The following is a 22,664-nucleotide window of genomic DNA, read 5'->3' on the forward strand; positions in this document are numbered from 1 at the left end:
TTAGGAACACTCGAAAGAAAAAATTTAAACCGTCAGATAGCTTTAGCTAACCTATTTAATTAAACCATGTTTTTAATTATAATTAATTAATTAATATTTCACATTGAGTCAAAAAAGACTAAAATCTGAAGCTTTTCTTTAAGATTTAACTTGCCTTATAACGTTTCATCAATTTATATAATGAAATAGTGATATCAATTTCGGTGACTGAAATAGTAATAATAAGAAGAAAACATTTGTCAAATAAAAACAAAACAATAACAACGTGCTCGTGAGAAAACAACATCGAAGTCGCTGTAGTAAATATGGTAATATTTTGTTAAAAAATACATTATTTTTATTCAATTAGTAATTGAAAATTATCTTTAGACAAATCTACGTAAAGAATTGGAAAAATGTAAACATCCCAATAGTCGTAAAACCAAAGCTCTGAGTAAAAAAGCCCGACGCCAAAACAACAAACATAAACAACGACTTGGACATGCAATTAAGTCAAATCTTATGGGAGAAAAGTTGACCTGGTTTTTGGAACATATCGAAGAAGGACGTAAACATCCTCTGACACCAACTGAATTTGAAGAACTTATTGAATTGTACCTGAAACGTTTCGATGAAGAACTCGAACAAATCGCATTGAAACAATCGATTAGTAAAAACAGAGCTAATCAACACAAAGCAAGAGAGGATGTTATAAAGATTACATTAGAAAAGGAGATTAACGAGTACAAGGCTGGTGGAATGGGTAAGTTCAACATCACTATGTTTTAAAATAACACATTTAAAATTTTTTATAATCTTTCAGAGATGTTAAACTTATGTGATCCATTTAAATTTAAATCCCTTTTGGATTGGGATGGTAGTGCCATTAATGTGCAACATTTGAAATTGGATTTAGTGTCACACAATATGTTACAAAGACTTAAAAAAGAGTATGAAACATCCAGCACATCTGGAAATCCTACAGAAGCCACAGCAGCAAATAATCAACAACAAGCTGAGGAAGTTATGGAAACATCATAGTAATGAAAGTACATATAAACTAGAATGTAGATTTATTTTGTTAATTAGATAAACTATTAATAAAAAACCAAACCAAACAAAAATCTCAGTTTAATCTCCTCTTATAACCGGTTCACCATCTAATTTCTTTAGATTTGGTAAACGCCGTATCGCTTCACTGCGAAAATTACTCTCCTCCATTGACTCATACAAAGGATTGCCAATAAATGAAATTTCTTCCAGTCTTGGAGCAGCACCCATACGATTAAATTCAGCCCAATCTTTAATAGAATTATTTGATATGTAAAATACTTTCAAGGCTTTCATTGCTTCTATTGGTTTAATTTTCTCTATGGCATTATAACTAACCCACAGCTCTTCTAATGTATCGGCTAAAGGTTCCTGGAAAAATTGGATATCTGAAAAAAAAATTCTATGATTTCGTTTGAAAACTTACAATGCCATTGATGGCCTTTAAATTATTTCTTGCCAACGAAAGTATACGCAAATTTTTCATATTACCAATTCCTGTTATTTTCTCAATCATATTCGACGATAAACTTAATTTACGACATTCTAATAGGGTGTTTAAGGTTCCATCCATTTTCTCAATTGGTGGCCATTGAAATTGCAAACCAATATCTAGAGCTTTTGTAGAATCTTCCTTTGTACGTTCTTCCCATTTCGTTAGGGCATCCTTGATTGTTGTTGCTTTAGCCATTCGGAAGTTATTGTGTGGAGAACGTATGTTTTGGGTTTTGAATAGTTTTTCAAAGTTTCGTAAACAAAATTGTTGGTGAAGTGGAGTGTTGGAGTGTTTTAATTTAAATACCCATGTAGGTGATTCAATGAAGACATGAGGAAGTATTTATTGCAATGTGCGGACGTCGACAACATCCTGTCGAATGTGACCCCTAGTATCTTGGGGTAGTTAGTCATCGGAATTTTGCTACCATCGACCATGAAATTCAGCTCAGTGTTCAACTCCGTAATCCCTGTGGTGAAAAGTGTGACTGTAGATTTAGTGGCGGATATTTATGTTGGGGGCACTTTCTACAATAACTATATGGCATTATATATTGCAGTTTGCAATATTAGCGGATGTGTCCCAATAATTTGCATATTTATAGCGCCGAAATGGAGCTAAGATCAGTCAAATAGGGCTTTAGCCTTTCAAAAATGGCATCAGGGAGTATTTGACGCCAAATCGTACAATCATCCGCATGCATAACTATCTCAATGCAATCTGTTATGGTGGAATACAGGAGAGGTAGAGGTTAAACAGTTCCGGAGAACCGACCCACCCCACTCGGGGAACTCCCTGTTTCACTCTACGGGGCTTGTCCTTCTTGTTCCTGAATTCCACACATATAATTGATTATCATATTTGACCGGAGGGTTATCTGCTCGATGTCCTTAAACCGATTGACAATATCAAAGATTTTTGATAAGCTTACAAAACCCATAATGATGATCGACAATTGGAGTACTATTTCTGGCGCTGGTGAGGAGTAAAGCCTCAAGATTCTCTGCTACTGGCGACCTGGTATCCACACTGTCCATTTTCGAGACTTCGGCAATGATGTGGTCTTCTATTGACAATAGAAGTCGTCTTGATGTATTCTATAGACAAGAGAAAATGTCTTGAGGTATTCTGTAGACAAGAGAAGATGTCTTGGGGTCTTCTATATACATAAATGGGAAGACCTCTTGTGGTCTTCTATTGACAATAAAAGACCTCTTGAGGTCTTCTATAGACAAAGAAAAGACCCGTTGATGTCTTGTATAGGTAACAGAAGACCTCTTGAAGTCTCCTATAGACAAAAGAAATCTTCTTGAGGCCTTAATAGACAAGAGAGATCTTCTGTAGACAAGACAAGACTTCGTGAGGTCCATTGGCATGAAAAGACATTCTGATGACTTTTATTGACAAGAAAAGACATCCTGAAGTCTTCTATAGACTAGAAAATACATATTTCCGGAGGCCTTCTATAAACAAAACAAGTAAAAAAGTGTCAGTCGGCTTTGCCGACAGAGGTATACCCTCAGCCAATGTGAATTGAAACTTTCATCTACGGACAGATAGAATGTATTTAGCGTCTCTTCAGAATTTTGTGGCCCTTTTTCAACATTTGAACTTGCCGACAAAAATGTGGATTAGGAATTAACACAAATGTTGAACTTCTGTGGGGGAGGTACCCTTAGGGAGGACCGATATGGGCCATTTTAGAAGTTAAACTAAATTTTGACAAAATATTAGGAGAACCAAAGTTTCGGGGTGTTTTCCCAAGAAATATGGGCCTGCTCCTGAAAAAACTTTTACCGTTGTAATGGAGGTAGCGAATGCAAATCGCTTCAACAAAAATCAAAGTGATTCGAGAGCAGGTCTTAAAGTGAACTTATCCGAAATTTTGTGTGGGAGTACCCAAAGGAGTGCAAAAATATAGTCCATATTCGAACCTGATATATATCTGGTAGATATATTAGGATGTAGAGTATGGATTACATCAGCCACTCCCTTCAACAGTTATCATGCGCACATTTTTTCCGAAGATTTTTGAATTTTTGTGAGGGAGGTACCTGAAGGAGTGGACCGACATGGTTTATTTTCGAACTTAAACTATGTTTGGACAAAATATTACGAAAGTCAAATTTTGGACCGAATTGGCAGATCCGTTCGAGATTTATCTTGCGTTCCAACCACTACACACGGTGTCATAGGGGGTTTTTGCAGCTTTCAGGCTATTTTCTCAGGAAGTATGGATTTGCCCCTTATGAAACTTGTACCGTCGTATGTTACTACAACAAAAATCAAAGTGATTCGAGAGCAGGTCCTAAACTGAACTTTTCCGAAATTTTGTGTGGGGGGTACCCGAAGGAGTGGACCGATTGAGTCCATATTTAAACTTCATCTAAGTCTGGTAGAACTTTCACGACAACTTCTTTCACTTTCAACTTTACAAAGTGTGGACTAAATCGGTTACTCTCTTCAATAGTTATCGTGCGCACAAATTTTCCGAACATTTTCGAACTTTTGTGTCTGAGGTACCGGAAGGAGTGGACCGATATAACCCATCTTCGAACTTAAACTAAGTTTGGACAAAATATTGCGAAAGCCTTATTTGGGACCAAATCGGTTCATCCGTTCGAGAGTTATCGTTCGCTCCAGCCAGCCAGACAGACGGACAGACAGACAGACGGACGGACATTGCTAAATCGACTCCAAATTGTCTGAAACACATTTCGTCCAAACATACTTGGGGTCTAAAACCATTATTTCGATAAGGCACATTTTGCCCGTATGAAAGTGTATATACCCTCGTTAGCATAAATACTGAGGGTATAAAAATACCTATAGACAAGAGAAGACCGCTAGAGGTCTTATACATACAAAGGAAGACCTCTTGAGGTTCTATATAAAAGAGAAGACCTTTTGAGGTCTTCGATATACGAAAGAATACCTTTTGATTTCCTCTATATACAATAGAAGACCTCTTAAGGCATTCTATACACAAGAGAAGACATCTTGAGATCTTCTATGTACAAGGGAAGACCTCTGGAGGTCTTCCACAAACAAGAGAAGACCCCTTGAGGTCTTCTACATACAACAGAAGACCTCTTGAGGTCTTCTTTAGACAAGAAAAGACCTCTTGACGTCTTCTATAGGCAAGAGAAGACCTCTTGAGGTCTTCATATAAAAGAGAAGACCTCTTGAGTTCTTCTATAGACAAGAGAAGACCCCTTAGGTCTTCTATATACAAGAGAATTTTTCTTGAGGTCTTCTATATACAAGGGAAGACCTCTTGCGGTCTTCTACAAACAAGAGAAGACCTCTTGAGGTCTTCTACACACAAGAGAAGACCTATTCAGGTCTTCTATATACAGGATAAGACCTCTTGAGGTCTTCTTTAGACAAGAAAAGATCTCTTGACGTTTTCTATAGGCAAGAGAAGATCTATTGAGGTCTTCCATATACAAGAGAAGACCTCTTGAGGTATTCTTAAGATGATGGAAGACCTCTTGAGGTCTTCTAAAGACAAGAGAAGACCACTTGAGGCCTTCTTTGGACAATAGAATACCTTTTGAGATCTTCTAAAGACAAGAGAAGTCTTTTTGAGGTCTTCTTTAGACAAGAGAAGACATTATATGGGTAAGAAATTACTGCTTGAAGCCTTCTTTAGACAAGACCTCGTGAGAAGAGGCAGACTCAAGCGATACAGGTCTATATTGAACAGACTGGCGCAATAGCAAACTAATCCCTCATTGCCGCTTCTGGTGCAATCCTTTCTTGGTACGTTGTAGCCATCACAACGCTCTACTGCAGTTTTTCATGAGTTTCTTCCACCTCATAAAGTCCATTTTTCTTCGATCTTACCTCGGAGTCCACTGCAATTAAATTTCCAAAAGGATGCATTTTCAGAAATTGGAACAGCAACGGCTGGTGTTAAGTGCTGCGGATGCTGCTACTGTTAAGAGGAGTCTCGTGTTCTGACGACGAATCACTGGGGCTGTGTTAACGCAGCATGTGGGGTTTTCCAAAACTTTTGACCCATTAACTCGGAAAGTATAGATTTGCGCAAGAAATTGTACCGTCCGACTAAAAAAAATTCAAAATGATTTAAGGACGTGTCCTTAAACTGCAAATTTTGTATGGGAGGTATGCAAAGGAGTTCATATTCGAACCTGACCTACATAAGCCTGTGATTGAGAGTTATAGTGCTCATTATTAAAGCGACAAATATTGAACTTTTGTGGAGGAGGTACCCGAAGGAGTGGCATTCCTGAGGTTCCTTGTAGATAATGAAATATCTATTTAGTAAAGAAATAACTTGTAGCTAATTTAATTAGCTGTAATTGAATTATTATTTTTTTTTTTTGAAATTGTTTTTAAAATTCCAGAATATAAAGAAATGCATACTGGCTTCAGGGGAGGGGTCAGAATATTTTATCAATGAAATGTATTATTCAACATTTCTTTTCTGTTAAGAATATTTCTCAAAACAATATTTGTAATTTTAATGTAGCTCATTCTAAAATTCCTAACATATCGCCAATTCTCTCCACATGCGGTGGTTCTCGAAATTGTGTGATCTTATTTTCTCGACGCACAAACGTCAAAAAGTATCTGAGATTAAACCAGCTGTTGTTGCTGAGCGAGCGTCCATTCCACAATAACTTTATGTTAATTGAATGGAAAAACAAACCGAGAAGAGTGGAGAACTGAACTACACACAAAAGACACGATAATACAGGCAAATTTAGTTGCTAACGTTATCTTGGCTTCGGCGGACGTGTTGCTTTCTTCTCTGGACAATTGGATTTTAAATAAAACATCATAAAAAAAAACAAATTGGCTGCAAAAAGTTAAAAATTCGAAAAACCCTAAAACAGTGTTTTGTGTTCAAATTCAAAAATATAATGTCAGCCCATATTTTGAGAAATCGCAATGCCGTAGCAGTTCTAAAGAAGTATTTACCACGTCAATTGAATAACAACAATATTGCCAAAGTAATTTTATCGTTAATTGATATTAATTTAACATAATATTAATTTTTATTCTTTAAATGTTCAGTGTTTTTTTTTTCATACAAAAGAAATCTTCCATTACATAATTTTGCGATAATTTCTCTGTTCGTCAGCCAGTTCGGTTGAGAATCGCTTGGAAGAAAATGCGTTCAAATAAAAATATAAAAAAATCTGACAGTTTGCACAAATCAACCATAAAAAACAAGTTGAGGGAGCACTAGAATCGCTCTTTTAGTGTGAGACAATTGGTGTTATCTGTCTCTATGAATGGAGAAGACAGACAGAAAAAAACAATAGCTGTGGAAGAAGGGAAAGAATAAAACTTGACAACAACATGGACTCCAATTGAAACATGTGTTCATTATCAGGTGGTAGTGTAGACCAGCCGTGCCCCCCAAAACTCTTTCGTAGTGACGACGGTGATCATAAAATACTTTGTTACTCTGTGTTTTTTTTAGACTTTAATTTGTTAGTGTAGTCGGTTTGGAAATTAGTGAGAATTAAAAAAATATATTCTCACTTGTTTACCTTAGTTACACATTTGTTTTGATCATTTTATTTACTTGAAGCGACCACACCAAATAGTTTAAAAATAGTTTCAATTGCAAAACATTTTTAAATTGTATGAAACATCATTGATAAGATTAATCAGTTTTAAGTATTCAAGTAATAACAAAAAACTGTATAAGTAGATGTCCCAACGTCTTTCTTTCCAAAAACTGTTGGATGAGTTTGCAAAATTCAATATATTGAAATTCACAGACACCTTGAAATTATGACAAATTGGTTAATTTTGTTTTGTAGATATTTTTTTCAAAATGACCATTACGTAAAAAATATTTAAAAAGTTGTTCTGCCCGCTTTATTTTGTAATTAATCCTAATATTATGGCACCTCCTTATCACGGAGTTCAAACACATCACTTCAATAAAACTTAAAATATTTTGACATAAAAATAGCCAAATATAATTTTTTGAACTGATAGTTCATAAAAGTAATCAATCATCAAAGTGATAATAACATCAAGCTTAAAAAACAATAATAGAAGTATTAAAGTTTTGTCTCTTCCGCGTGAAAGTGGTGGCTACTTTTTAACAATCCTGAAATCTCTGGAATATATTTGAATGACTATCTGATGAAAACACTATGCAACACTGAAAATGCAAACACTTTTTACACCTTTTCCAGATGTAATTCGTATAATTTTCATTGTAATTTGTTACTCTATTTGTATCTCCAATTATTCCATTTGAGATACGTTTTCTTCCATTTGAAACATTTCATTTGTAATTCAAAAAAAAAAAAAAAATATATATAAAACAAGTACGTATCAGTCAGCTGTGCTGACGGAGAAATATCCTCAGCCACTGACCAAGAAAAAAACAACAAAACCAAACCAAACACAATAATTATGCGGTGTATAAAATATATTGATTTTATATCACGAGTTTGCTTTAAAATCTGTAGGTACCGTAACGTTGGCTTATACCAAATCATTGACATATACCAAACATTTTTGGCAACCAAACTTCCTCATAAAGGACTCAAAATATTAAATTATGTTAAAATAAGTTTGAAAGACATTTTTGAAAAAGTTTTAGAGTTATCTTGCACAATATCCGACAGGCCATCTTTTGGGCCATTATCTTAGGAAGTATTGACTTACTCCGGAACAAAATGTACCATTGTAAATGAGGCCGCTCCAACAATCTACTGAAAAGAGTCAAAACCATGCGAGAGGAGCTCCTAAACTTCACTTAATCCGAATTTTGTGTGGGAGGTACTCGAAGTAGCGGACCGATACAATCCATATTTCAATAATACGATGTGCAAAGCCTGCACCAATCAGAAATTCCCTGCGAGGATTATCTTGCGGATTTGCCATTTTGGTTGCTGCCGTCAGGGTTTCTTGGAGCTTTTAGGCCCATATCTCAGGAAGTATGGACTTCCGCAAGAAAAAAATTGTACCGTCATAAAGGTAGCCGCATGGAAAACTTACTGAAAAAATTGCAAAACCATCCGAGAGGAGCCCTTAAACTTCACTTTATCCGAATTTTGTGTGGGAGGTACCCGAAGGAGTAGACAGATATAGTTCATATTCGACCCAGATCTATATCTGGAAGGAATAATAATACGATGTGCAAAGTTTTGACCAAATCGATTGCTCCCTTCGAGAGTTATCGTTCAGACCATTTTACAGAAAAATTTTGAACTTTTGTGGGAGAGGTACCAGAAGGAGTGGACCGATATGGCTCATCTTCGAACTTAAACTAAGTTTGGACAAAGTATTACGATACTCAAAATTTGGTTCAGTTGAATCTGTTGAGCTGTTCGAGAGTTATCGTGCGCACAAGCCAGACATTTTTTGGATCAAATTGTATATACCCTTCTAGCCTAAAGGCTGAGGGTATAACTAATTCAACCAATTTTTTTTATAATTTTTGGTTTCGAACTTCAAATGGAATAATTCGAATTACAAATGAAATATTTCGAATTACTAATGAAATAATTCGAATTACAAGTGGAACCTAACAAAATACAAATGGAATTCTTGACTTACCAGTATTTGACCACTGGTTTTCATTAAAAGCTGTGTCTTTTTACATTATAATTTGTAACCACATAGTGCTGTAGGGTATAAACATAACTCAAGCTTAAAAAATAGGTCTGTCTGTTTACTTTCCCAGCAAGAATTGTCCAGCAAGAACTTTCTCAGAGAGTAAGGAGTTTTTATTCTCTTTTGCAAGAAAATTGTAAAAAGTAAACAGACACCTTCCCAGCAAAAACCAGCAAGCAATCAGCTGACTTGCCAAAACAGAACAGTTTGTCCGTCAACGAAGGAACCAAAGAAAACAAAAATAAGTCTGTCTGGTTACTTCTCCAGCAAGAACTTTCTCAGAGAGTAAGGAGTTTTTATTCTCTTTTGCTAAAAAATTATAAAAAGTAAACAGACACCTTCCCAGCAAACACCAGCAAGCAATCAATGAAGGAACCAACGAAAGCAAAAATGTTGTATTTTAATAAAAAATAAAAAATGAAATTGACCCAAAAATGGATTTTTCCACATCGCAACTTTGTTCTACAAAAAAATAATACAATTGGACTTGCTATTTCCGCAATAAAATTGTTTTTTATATTCACAACTGTGATAGAACTGTCAAAATGTCTCTCTCGAATTGCTCTCTTTTGGTGGTTTTTTGTGTTAACAGACGACTTTCAGCAAAAATTTGTACAAATTGTTACAATATTTTAGGGTAACCAGACAGACCTAATGTTGTATTTTATTTAAAATAAATAAGAAAATGACCCAAAAAAGAAATTTTTCCACTTTACAACTTTGTTATCCGGAAAAAAATCAATTAGGCTTGCTATTTCCACAATAAAATTGTTTTTAATTTTCACAAACATAAATCACTGAATAATTAGAAACAGCTGATTGATTGTCTTCAGGAAGAAGAAGAGTTACAAGTGCTTGCTAGAAGAAATTTGTCCAGCAAGAATTTGCAAAATCTCAGTAAAAGAACTGTCAAAATGTCTCTCTCGATTCGCTCTCTTTAAACCGGAATAGTTGAAATTTAGTATTTAGTCTTCGCTAAAGGTACAAGACATTTATACAGGTACAACAAATCCCTTGCAAAAAAACAACAGACAGAATAGGTCCACGTTTTGGTATAGCTCCAATATAAGCGTAGCCCCCATTTAAGGTTTTTTTGAAGATGTTAGTCACATTTTTCGACCGAATTGGATTTTTGTCTTCCCAGAAGGTAGAAAACTTACAGATTTTCGAGCCGAGATTGCTGTAATTGTGTGTTGCCACAGGATATTACAATTATTATTGTAAACATTGGTAAATGTTTTGGAAAGAACAACCATTACGTCACATGATGACTCGTTTAAAGGAAGTATTTATTATCAGTTAAGATAAAGACAAGATTTTTAGGTACTTAATAAAAAGCCCACAAAAATATGTGATGATCGGTCCAGCCAATTTCGCAATATTTTTCAAAAAAATATATACCGAAAGTAGTTCAAGGTGTGCCCCGTTCAAGTGAAAAAGGTCCACTAAAATTGCTAGCTTTCAAGAAAATTACAAGAAAAAAAATTTTTGGGGCTGGGAGTTTTATTAAACATTTTTTGGACCGGATTTATGACCAAACAGTTGGATTCTATTTTTTTACATTATGACGTACTTAATAAATCCACAAACAGAGTGGACACCGCGAACCTCATAAATGAAAACAGTGTTACGTAGACGGCCATTTGACATTTAATACTTTTCAACAAAAATCCTCAAAAATGCCCCCTTAAAGACAAAAAAATAAATTAAAATGTTTGGCAGATATCTGTAAAAACTTAAAAATATTTATTTTGTTTGAGATTTACAACTGGTGGTAACACCTCAAACGTTTTGAGTTGGAAACTTTTCTGCACCGGAGTAATCAGTTATCAGTTCCGTTGGTAAACCTTTTATATGGAAGTTGAATTGGCTGGGTCACGTGTTACGCAAAATTTATGAGTTCTAAAATGATAAGTAATTCCCATAGAAAAACATCACTTAGAAGAAAAATAAGAGATCTTTTTTTTTTGGAAGAATATCCTGTAATGTTCTTTCCATAGAAGATCATTGATCACCTCCCATAAACGATTAGAGTTGTGCCAAAGGAACTATGTGAAACTATTTAGTTCACTTCTCAGTTCCAATGGCCCACATTTTTTCTTTGAACAAACTGTGTATACTTAATATTACACGTTATATTTCATGATGTTACTCATACGTTTTTGAACTAGTACAAGGAACTAGATTACCCAACTCTATAAACGATATTCTTCTCATGAAAAACTTTTCATTTTAGAAGGCTTACAACAATACTCATTCCGCTGAAGACCTTCAAATGGTATTCTTGCAATAGAAGACCTTTTTAACGGAGTGCATATAAGTATACTTTTATATTCATAAAATACCTAACAGGGTCTTCTTCAACAGAATACTTTTTCACAACAAAGATTTTGCGAGATAGGTTTCCAAAATAAAATATAAACCTTAAAATTATATTCATAATTTTTTGGGTTTAATCATGGCACAATTACCCAGGTAGTGGCATCGTAAAATTTTGAAACTTTCTTTATGTTGTTGGGGAAATTACATATTCGATCAGCTGGTGTGATACCACTACCTGGTAGTTCTGCCATGGGTTTAATTGTTTGGAAACACAAAATTATTGATAGTTTCCCAACATACCGCTTAGTCTGAATATATGAAAACTACGAAAAATTGTATAGACATAAGGTGTGTCTTTTTACGTGATAATTTGTAATAATTATTACGAAATCTTACTAAATGCTGTCTTTTTACACAAAATTTCAGTAAAAGAGAGCGAAGTGAGAAAACAATTTTAGCAGTTGTTTGCTGAGAAATTGCTAAAAGAATTTTTCCCAGCAACATTTAGCAAGTTCGATCAGCTGTTTTATAATCATCTGCTAATGGTCAGCTGCTCAATGTTTATCTGATTTTTGTGGAAAAGTACTATAAATATTACGATTCAGCTATATTTATTGATTATTTTATTAATATATTAATTATTTTTTATTTATTTTGTTTAAATTTTAAGAACTTTTTCATTGCTTTGGAGTTATTTCTTCTTTCATACATTGGCGCCAATGTTTTTGTTTTGGCAATCAACTGTTACATTGTTAAAGTTTACTAAATGTTGTCTTTTTTACATTTTTCTCTATTTTTGTTATCAAAGTGTAAAATCCCTCTTACTCTCTGAAAACAAGTTACTGAATAATTTTTATTGAAAAAGTAAAAAGAAAAAACTATATTCTACAAGAACACAGATAAGCTGCAATAAGCGCGCATATTTTTTGTTTTCAAGAAGATCCCGTTTCTATTATTTTGTTTCCCAAGCATTCAAAAACTTTTGTGACAATGAATTTTAGTATGTTGGGTTGTTTTTCGTTTGTGTTTTCAGAATATAAATAAAAGGCACACAGCAGCAGCAGCACACGTGCCGCCAAATGCTTGCTAAATAATAGACTGATAAATGAAAACATGTATAGAAGACGATTTCCCATGCCAAACACATTTAAAATAATTTATTTCTATTTTATTGCTATAATTTAAAATCGTAGTTTTTATCGCAATCTATCGATTTACATTAGGGCGGCAGAAAACGACAAAAATATTTTTGAAAGGCCTACCACCTAATTTTTTGCCATTTGATCCAAAAACTTTACATATAAGAATTTAATATTTTGTTGTTTTTTGCCTTGAAGGCTTTTGTATTAGTATATGGATTGAATAAATAAATAAATAAATAAATAAAATGTATTTAGGATTAAGTACATTAAAGAAACATGCAATTTAGGAACAATTGGAATGGTTCCTATTGGGTTCTGTCCCTGGCTGCAGCCCTGAGAAACAATAAAATCGTGCTTTATGGAGCGAAATCATGCAATCTAAAAAAGCTATACCATGATTGTTTTTTGCTTTTCTTAAAATCAAGATCAAAATCAGATCTGTCCAATAGAACCAAATACTTTCAATATAAATGATGAAACTCATCCCCCACAAGGTGTTTGTAAACTGCCTGACGACTACAATTTGGGTCTGGATCAAATTAGTGACCAACAAAAACTTATGTAATCAAACGGTGCACTCTTTTTATAACTTTTAATTGTAGAAAATAAACAAATGATGAAATAAAAATTAAAAATGACAAGTTATAGTAATGTTAAATACTAAAATAATAGAAAAATTCTCTGAAAACATCAATGAGCAAAACATTACATTCGATATAGTACCCTATTGTACGTTCTCGAAACGGGTATATATCATCTAAATTTCTCGTTTTATGTATCTTTAAGCATAAAAATAAAAATTATGAAAAATACTGGGAAATAAACAAGGAAATAAGATCGGCAATCCGCGCAGCAAAAAATGACCAACTAAATAGAAAATGTCAAGAAATCGAATATCTGCAATCCATACATGACGACTTTAACCTACACAAAAAGTTAAAGGAATCTGTTGGGACGTATGGAAGAAAGTCTAACGCTGTCATATTTAATGATAAAAACGAAGCAGTATTTGATATAGAGGGTAGAAAGACCATATGGAAAGATTACATAGAAAAACTTTTCACGGATGACCAACGAGCACCTATTGAGAATAATATAAACAATTCTTTAACAGGATCACCAATAACACGATTAGAATTAGAACGTGCCATACAAACCCTAAAAGATAAAAAGGCTACAGGTCCAGATGAAATACCATCTGAAGTTTTAAAACTAATAGATACCAGCAATATCGAACTCCTCATCACTCTTTTCAACCATGTATACGACACTGGTCAATACCCAGCAGATTGGCTCAAATCTACTTTCATCGCCATACCCAAGAAAAACTGTGCCAAACGTTGTTGTGAATTCAGATTAATAAGTCTAATGAGTCACGTACTGAAAATATTTCTAAAAATTATTCATCAACGCATATATAGCAAATGCGAAAATGCTATGGGGAAAACACAGTTTGGGTTTAAGGAAGGGATGGGTACCCGAGAAGCTCTATTCTGTTTGCAGATTTTAATTCAGAACTGCCGAGAAGCCCAAAAAGATGTTTTCATCTGTTTCATTGATTATGAGAAAGCATTCGATACGGTTAAACACGATAAATTAATGGATATTTTGGCATCAATTGGAGTACAAGGAAAAGAATTACGCTGCATCAAAAATTTGTATTGGAATCAAAAAGCACGAATCGACGTCAGTGGTGAACAGACTGAAGAAATTGTTATTTCAAAAGGAGTTAGGCAGGGGTGCATACTTTCCCCATTACTATTCAACGTGTACTCAGAAAAAATATTTCAAGAAGCGTTAGGTGGAGAAAACATTGGAATAAAAATTAATGGACAATATGTGAATAATATAAGATATGCGGACGACACCACATTACTAGCTGGGAGCATATCAGGTCTACAGAAACTTGTAGAAAAGCTGGCATTCATAAGTGAAAAGTTTGGGTTAAAAATTAATATGAAAAAAACTAAATATATGATCGTAAGCAGAAAGAACGAACATCGAAATGCGAAGCTTACTATACAGAATACCGAGATCGAGAGGGTACACACATTTAAATATCTGGGAGTTCTAATAAATGACCGGTGGGACTACTCCAAAGAAATTACCAGCCGAATAGAAATAGCGAGAGATGCGTTTTTCAAATACAAAAAAGTATTAGCAAGCCACGAAATAAATGTAACAACAAAAATAAGGTTTATCAAGTGCTATGTTTGGTCAGTCCTCTTATATGCTGCCGAAGTCTGGACACTTAAAAATTCCGATGAAAGGAAATTGGCAGCTTTTGAAATGTGGACATTCCGCCGAGTACTGAAAATACCCTGGACATCAAAAATAACAAATGACGAAGTACTTAGAAGGATGCATGTGAACCGACAACTAATCTCAACAATTAAAAAGCGCAAAATATCTTACCTTGGACACATATTACGGAATAACAAATACAAAACACTACAAACAATACTTAAGGCAAAAATTGAAGGAAAACGTGGAAGAGGTAGGAGAGAAACAACGTGGCTCAAAAATATCCTGACATGGACTGGCTATAATGATGAATACACACTTTTACATGCCGCTAAGAACAGGGAGCTGAACATCATTGTGTAACAACAAATAATTATAAATATGTATTTAATATTATGCATATATGTAGCATTGAAATATTATTGTACGATCACCAATATCCGAATAACGGATGAGTAAATAAAGAAGAAGATGTATCTTTAAATGATATTGCACCGTTATATTATCTGTCTAACAGGTACATGTGTTTTATTATGCTTCGGCAAAATAAAGGACAAGTTTGGTGTTAAATTTGGAACAGTACGAAAACTTCCAATTTTTACATTTTTTTAAATCGTCTGTTAGTTATCTATCATTTAAAGTTGAAAAATCTGCATATTGTTTGATTACGTACCGTTTTGTAGGTCACTTATTTGGTCCTGACCCAAATTATAGCCGCCAGGCAGGTTATGAACTACTTATTTGGATGTATTACACAATTGATATTAAACATATTTATTTCTAAGAAAAATTTGGACATATTTATATTTGTACCATGTAATTATTTCTACAGCTGTATAAGGTTTCTGGATTAAATGAAAACAATTTAGGGGTTAGGAGTTGAACAAAAAAAAAAAAAAAATTTTTTGGGTCGCCCCAATGTATGTACATCTCTATAAACATGATAACGAACGGGGAGCGTATGATGTATATAAATTGTGTATACGCAATATACGTAATTATTATTACTAATACGATCAACATTACTACCTTATTTTCAAAATTTTAACTTATTTCTCTATACTATTCTTAATTTTAGGCCAACATTTTACAGGAACAATTCCGTTGTTTGCATTTAACACCATGTCTGGATAAAATTGTCTCCTTCAATTTGAGTGATATCGGTGAAGGTATTCGTGAAGTTACCGTTAAGGAATGGTAAGGAGGATCAGCTCCAAGATTTAATATGATTTCTTTTATTAACTCAAATCTCCGTTTTTGTATTACAGGTTCGTCAAAGTCGGAGATACCGTAGAGCAATTCGATAACCTCTGTGAAGTTCAATCGGATAAGGCATCTGTAACGATTACCAGTCGTTACGATGGTAAAATTACCAAATTGCATTATAATGTCGATGATATTGCTTTGGTGGGTAAAGCTTTGTTAGATTTTGAAGTTGATGATGAGGAAGGTGATGACTCTGACAGTTCGGATTCTGATGATGAGGTAGCCAAGGGTAAGGCATCTAGTGAAGCGAAAAAATCTGGAGATAAACCCTTGGCAGCCAGTGATGAAGAAGTTAATCGTCATATAACATTGGCTACACCCGCTGTTCGTCGCATTGCCAAAGAGAATAAGGTGGATTTGTCTAAAGTAACGCCAACCGGTAAAAATGGTCGTGTTCTAAAGGGTGATGTTTTGGAATATTTGGGTATGGTACCTGCTGGTACAAATATACCACATCCTACAATTGCTGCCAAGAATTTACAAGCAACACCTTGCCCTGGCAAGGCAGCTGCAGCTCCTGTTCCAGCTGATCGTGTCGAACAATTGAAGGGTGTGCGCAAGGCCATGGTTAAGTCGATGACGGAATCATTGGTGAGTTGTTTATATTCACTTTAACGTTGAACTTTAGTGTAAACAACTTCCCCTTTCTTATTTTCTAGAAAATTCCCCACTTTGCCTACAGTGATGAAATCGACATGACCCGCCTCATGGAATTCCGTGATCAATTGAAAGATGTTGCCAAAGAAAATGGTGTTGGCAAGTTGACCTTTATGCCCTTCTGCATTAAGGCTGCCTCCATTGCTTTGACTAAGTTCCCCATTATTAACAGTTCCTTGGATGAACAAAACGAGTCCATTATTTACAAGGGCGCTCATAATATTAGTGTGGCTATTGATACACCCCAAGGTTTGGTTGTACCCAATATCAAGAATGTTCAAAACAAGAACATCATTGAAATTGCCAAGGACTTGAATGCTTTGGTCGAAAGAGGGCGCAATGGCACTTTGACCCCACAAGATTTTGCTGATGGTACATTCTCTTTGTCGAACATTGGTGTTGTTGGTGGTACCTATACCCATCCCTGTATCATGTCACCCCAGGTTGCCATTGGTGCTATGGGTCGTACTAAGGTATGTCCACACAAAAATCTTTAAAATATTTTAAATTAAATAAAATAACAAAAATGTGTCTTTATCTTTCAGGCCATTCCTCGTTTCAACGAAAAGGATGAAGTTGTCAAGGCCTATATCATGAGTGTCAGTTGGTCAGCCGATCATCGTGTCATTGATGGTGTTACCATGGCCAGTTTCTCTAATGTATGGAAGAAATATTTGGAAAATCCTGCCTTGTTTTTGTTGAATTAATTTCATAAGACGGAAAAATTACGACCTTTATACATACAAACATCTTCCAGAAAAGGCTGTTGTGTTGCATTTAATACGGATTTTGAGAAACTCAATTTCCGAATCCTTAAACATAAAATTTAGTTTTATGTGTTTGTCCTTGTAGTAGAACCGGTTTACTGTAACTGTTTAAAGTGCATTTATAGTGAAAATATTACTTTTAATTTTAAGATTGGTTACAGTCAACCAAATGGTTTTAATTATTTACCCCCTCCCCCAAAACCCATGTTTTCCAGTTGTTTTCAAATCTCTGTATTGGTTTAAGTGATAATAAACAAAAACAAAAAATATTATGTAGAAATAAAATCGCATTTATTTACAGAAGAAATTTGAAATTGTTTTATATTTGGATGTAAATAAGAAGCAGTAGTATTGAAAAAAGTAGTATTTGCCCAAAAGACAGACAGACGTTCATGGTTAAAAGGTTTTGAATTGTATGCTGATCGACATACAGTCGAAACGACATGTAGGGGTTCAACTTCTACAGAGAATATTTTGGGCCGAAACATATTGTTGATCAAAGACGAACAACAGTATTACAGCTTACTCCCCTGTCAGTTGGCGGACTACGAACACTCAATTGTACTCAAGGCCTAGCTCCCTGGCTAGCTCCCTGGATGACAATGGCACGCCTGCCATGTTAACCCAACTATGAGTAATTGTTGGTTACTTGTGATGTTGTTGGGTAGTGAGGTCTTGTTGTGAAAGTATCGGAGAAGTATGAAAAGAACCCTCTCTACCGAGGAAATACCACCACAATTTGGGACGGGCGATGTTGCAGACGTCGTCCAAAATGCGAAATCGTCCAAAGCGTTGGGCCCACGCAGATTATCAATGGTAATGGATGAAACCTGAGTTGGGTATTTAACAAGTTTCTCCACCTCAACCTATCGTTAGCCAGCCATATTGTACTATCCATGCGTGTTTGAAACGTTGGATAATCAACTCTGTGTGTGGACGTCAGACATTTGTGGTATTCAGAAACAAGAAACCCAAAACCCATAGAGTAAAAAAGAGAGTTCCCCAGGGCGGCGTGATATTTCCGGAACTGTTTAAACTGTACCTTTCTGAAATTCAACTCCCTCTAGATGGTATAAGGATCGTAACGTAAGTGAATGATTGTACCATCTTGGCGTTGGGTCCTATCGTCGATGACATACACTAGCGGTCATCTGAATAGGTTTGAATTTTATTCTTTTTATATGTTAAGGTATCTTCTGATGTGTTCGTATTCAAGATCCATACTATTTAGTTTTTGAGAGTCTTATACTATGCCAACATTCCCAAGAAAAAACTTGACGGTGTTGCCATATTTTCGGAAAATATCCCAATTATAATAAAAAATGTACAAGAAAGTGACCAATTTTTGCGATCATCAGAATAGGTTTGAATCAATTAAAATTGAAAATTTGTACTATCCAAGCAAATATTGCGCCGTGTTTTGGTTTATTTTAGTAAAATGGAACATTCTGATAAATCCTACAACAAATTTGACCCGCTTTATTTGGAACGTGGGTTCAATTCTCAACATTGAAAAGTTACCAAGAACTTTCAGATAAAATCAAAAAATATTCAAACCAAAACGTTTTATAAACTTGCTTTAAATGACTTTTTGATTTCGTTAGATCTCTTCTGAGCTTCGAAAATTGTCTGAAAGCAAATACCAAGTGTAGCCATATTATTAGGATCGATAAAATAGAAAGGTCATTGAAAATAGTTGGTATTTTAGTACAAGTTTCATTTTTTAACTATCCTTGCAGTACAAATTTATGTGTTATCATGCTCACAAATCCACCATAGTTGCCCACATGTATCATAAATGTTCGAAAATTGGTATGGAAGAATGTTTCATCGACGACAATAAAGTAGAAAACTGTAATTCAAATTTAAGTCAAAGGGGCATGATATCACCGACTGTTATAGTGCTGTAATACCTATATAGTCAGGTCAAAAAGTTTTTTTCTGTTCACAATTCATAAAACAAACACGAATAAATACAAAAGAATGGACTACTGAGGTTATACAGCACTATAAAAGTCGGCGATATCATGCCCCTTTGACTTACTTTATTGTCGTCGAAGAAACATTCTTCCATACCAATTTTCGAACATTTATGATACATGTGGGCAACTATGGTGGATTTGTGAGCATGATAACACATAAATTTGTACTGCAAGGATAGTTAAAAAATGAAACTTGTACTAAAATACCAACTATTTTCAATGACCTTTCTATTTTATCGATCCTAATAATATGGCTACACTTGGTATTTGCTTTCAGACAATTTTCGAAGCTCAGAAGAGATCTAACGAAATCAAAAAGTCATTTAAAGCAAGTTTATAAAACGTTTTGGTTTGAATATTTCTTGATTTTATCTGAAAGTTCTTGGTAACTTTTCAATGTTGAGAATTGAACCCACGTTCCAAATAAAGCAGGTCAAATTTGTTGTAGGATTTATCAAAATGTTCCATTTTACTAAACTAAACCAAAAAACTGTGCAATATTTGCTTGGATAGTACAAATTTTCAATTTTATTCGATTCAAACCTATTCTGATGATCGCAAAAATTGATCACTTTTTTGTAAATTTTTTATTATAATTGGGATATTTTCCGAAAATATGGCAACACCGTCAAGTTTTTTCTTGGGAATGTTGGCATAGTATAGGACTCTCAAAAACTATATAGTATGGATCTGCAATACGAACACATCAGAAGATACCTTAACATGTAAAAAGAAAAAAATTCAAACCTATTCAGATGACCGCTAGTGTATGTTATAGGTTAAATGTCTACATAGCTGACCTAGATCAGTTCTTTCATCTGAGGAATATGAAAATATCCACTGCCACACTGTTCAATACTTGGACGGCTGAAAGGAGGTTCCCACTGAATATATTGGTCGATGGTGTACTAAATTCCGACACCACTAACTATCCCATAATAGTGGGAGTAAAGTTCGATACAAAGTTTAAGTTGTTCGCGCAAGCCATAGCCATCAGAAGTAGGAACAAGGTCCTCAAGTCGCCGGCTGGCAGCACTTGGAGTGCTGACAAAGAAACTTTGTTGACCACTTTCAAAGCAATAGGCCTGTCTGTGGTAAGCTATGAGGCACCAGCGTGGTACGCAAATGTTGGTGCTATGCAGTGGAAGAATATTCAAACCTGCCAGAATGCCGCCCTTATAACTGCAGCAGCGTGCCTCCTCATGACACCAGTGGACCATCTTCATGAGGAAAAGATGGGTTTTCCAGTGCATCAGGATGTAGTACATGCTTTGGTGTTATCGCTGTGAGCATTCCTGTAACGATCGAATGGAAAGGCTTCCCCCAGCCAGGCACGTCAGGAGAGATCTTCATGATCTAGAGAGAGAGAGATCCAAACGTATAAACGAGAACCTCTAAACCAACGAACCTATCAGACAGGCTTAGATAGCGTTCACACTGCTAGGGTCGCGCAGGCAGTGCAGAGATACAGTGTGAATGCTGTACTTGGCCAACTGCCAAGGCAAACACGAGTGGTTTTAGCCCAGTTAAGATCCAGACGTTGCAGCAGCCTCAATTCGTATTGGCCCGAATTGATACCACGATACCAACCGCATGCCCGGCATGTGGATTGGGAGCACACGACCCGCTGAATTTGTTGAACTGCCCAGCTAACCAGTCCAGGTGGCAGAATTTTTAAGTCGGGATGCGGAGGAACCACCACCTGTTAACTGAAATAATACAGGAACGAACATAGGTTTTTGCAGCTGCGAGTTCCACTAGACTCATTCCGTTGTCAGATATTTCATTTTGGAGACTGAACTGGATCAAAGATATTGCCCTCCCCAGAGAGTCCGAACATTCCAGGTGCATATACGCAGGCCTTGGTACCTAAAATGTTTGCGGAGTCGTTGTTTCTTTGTTATTTTTATTTCCCGGAAGTGAAAATCCTATTGATTTTGGTGATGGTCGTTAAATATCCAGGGGTAGGAATGGGCAAAAAACTTACTTGGAGAAAAAGTCAACGTCTTATTACAAAGCGAATATCTTCGATTTTACAAGGGGTATACCAAAAGCAAAGTAGGTTGTCGTTAGTGATCAAACAACGGAGATATCACAATAGTCGCTAATCAAACCCAATTTTTCATTTTTGTGAGCTTCGGTTGGGGACCTTCCAAAAGCAATGCTTTGGTATGAAAGTAGAAAATCCCACCTTTAAAATGATGGAAAATAGGTTGGCGTATGTGGTCAAACACCGGAGATATCGCAATTGTCGTTAATGCATCCCATTTTTCCCACTTTTTTGTAATCACGCTACAGGTGGCTACAATTTCAATTTTAGAAGTCACAGGGAGGAAGAAACCTTTTGAGTTTGGTGATGGTCGGGTAATATTCAGGGGTCGGAATGGGCAAAAAACCCTATGTGGAGAAAATTCAACGTTTAATTTTTATGAGAATATCTCCGCTTCTAGTAGGAGTATTTCAAAAGGAATGCCCGTCAATGGAAGAAGAATAGACCTCCTTTATATTGATGCAACGTAGGTTGGCGTAGGTGGTCAAACGACGGAGATATTGCAAAAGTCTGTTATACACACTACAGTTGGGCAATTGAACGACCTAGTTCACAATCTAGTTCATTGGACACCGGTTGTTTGTATGAACAAAATGCGTATACTTAATATCTCACGTTAGTTTGTATGATGTTATTCATACGTTTTTGAACTAGGACTGTGAACTAGGTCGTTCAATTGCCCAACTCTAATTAATGCACACCACTTATTAATTTTTTTTAAAACCACGCTACTGTTCAGAATTTTGATCGCATAATTTCGAAATATTGGGAGTTGATGCGGGCCCCCCTGAGAAAGAAGCCTATTAATTTTGGTGATGATCGAATAATATGGACAAAAAACTCGGTGCCTGGACACAACTCCCACGGACACAACTTCAAAAATGATTTTGGGCGTTATGTCCTCTTTGCTTTGCGGAGATAACTCCCAAAATTCGTTGGGAGTTATGTCCGTGAAACAAAGTGGACATAACTCCCACAAAAAATGCGGACATAAATCCCAACAATTTTTTTATTTTCAAATTTATTTTTTTGCTTAATAATTTTATCCCCAAACCTGGGAAGGCAAGTTACGCAATTCCTAAGTCTTATCGT

The 22,664-nt window shown here is 35.4% G+C and overlaps 3 protein-coding genes across 4 annotated transcripts; 2 read left to right on the top strand and 1 right to left on the bottom strand.

Moving 5' to 3' along the window:
* Positions 1–174: 174 nt before the first annotated feature.
* LOC141397912 (translation machinery-associated protein 16 homolog) lies at positions 175–1,103 on the top strand. The gene is made up of 3 exons (XM_073974843.1): positions 175–308; positions 370–742; positions 803–1,103. Exons 1-3 carry the CDS (start codon positions 306–308, stop codon positions 1,018–1,020), a joined length of 594 nt encoding a protein of 197 aa, XP_073830944.1. The 5' UTR covers positions 175–305; the 3' UTR covers positions 1,021–1,103.
* LOC141397913 (dynein axonemal light chain 1) lies at positions 1,036–1,789 on the bottom strand. 2 transcript variants are annotated; one of them, XM_073974845.1, is made up of 2 exons: positions 1,522–1,789; positions 1,036–1,418 (listed from the first exon to the last, which is right to left on the bottom strand). In XM_073974845.1, the coding sequence occupies exons 1-2, from the start codon at positions 1,718–1,720 to the stop codon at positions 1,111–1,113; spliced, it is 507 nt and encodes a 168-aa protein (XP_073830946.1). In that variant the 5' UTR covers positions 1,721–1,789; the 3' UTR covers positions 1,036–1,110. The 2 variants fall into 2 exon arrangements, with proteins under 2 accessions (XP_073830946.1, XP_073830945.1); XM_073974844.1 differs by having other exon boundaries at positions 1,036–1,401; positions 1,457–1,789.
* A 4,352-nt stretch (positions 1,790–6,141) lies between these two features.
* Dbct (Dihydrolipoamide branched chain transacylase E2) lies at positions 6,142–17,847 on the top strand. The gene is made up of 5 exons (XM_073974850.1): positions 6,142–6,507; positions 15,929–16,047; positions 16,119–16,707; positions 16,776–17,246; positions 17,319–17,847. Exons 1-5 carry the CDS (start codon positions 6,418–6,420, stop codon positions 17,478–17,480), a joined length of 1,431 nt encoding a protein of 476 aa, XP_073830951.1. The 5' UTR covers positions 6,142–6,417; the 3' UTR covers positions 17,481–17,847.
* Positions 17,848–22,664: the final 4,817 nt, after the last annotated feature.

Source organism: Musca autumnalis, unplaced genomic scaffold (genome assembly GCF_047663935.1).
Source record: "Musca autumnalis isolate F117 unplaced genomic scaffold, ASM4766393v1 scaffold_3, whole genome shotgun sequence".
In the NCBI taxonomy this organism is placed as follows: domain Eukaryota; kingdom Metazoa; phylum Arthropoda; class Insecta; order Diptera; family Muscidae; genus Musca; species Musca autumnalis.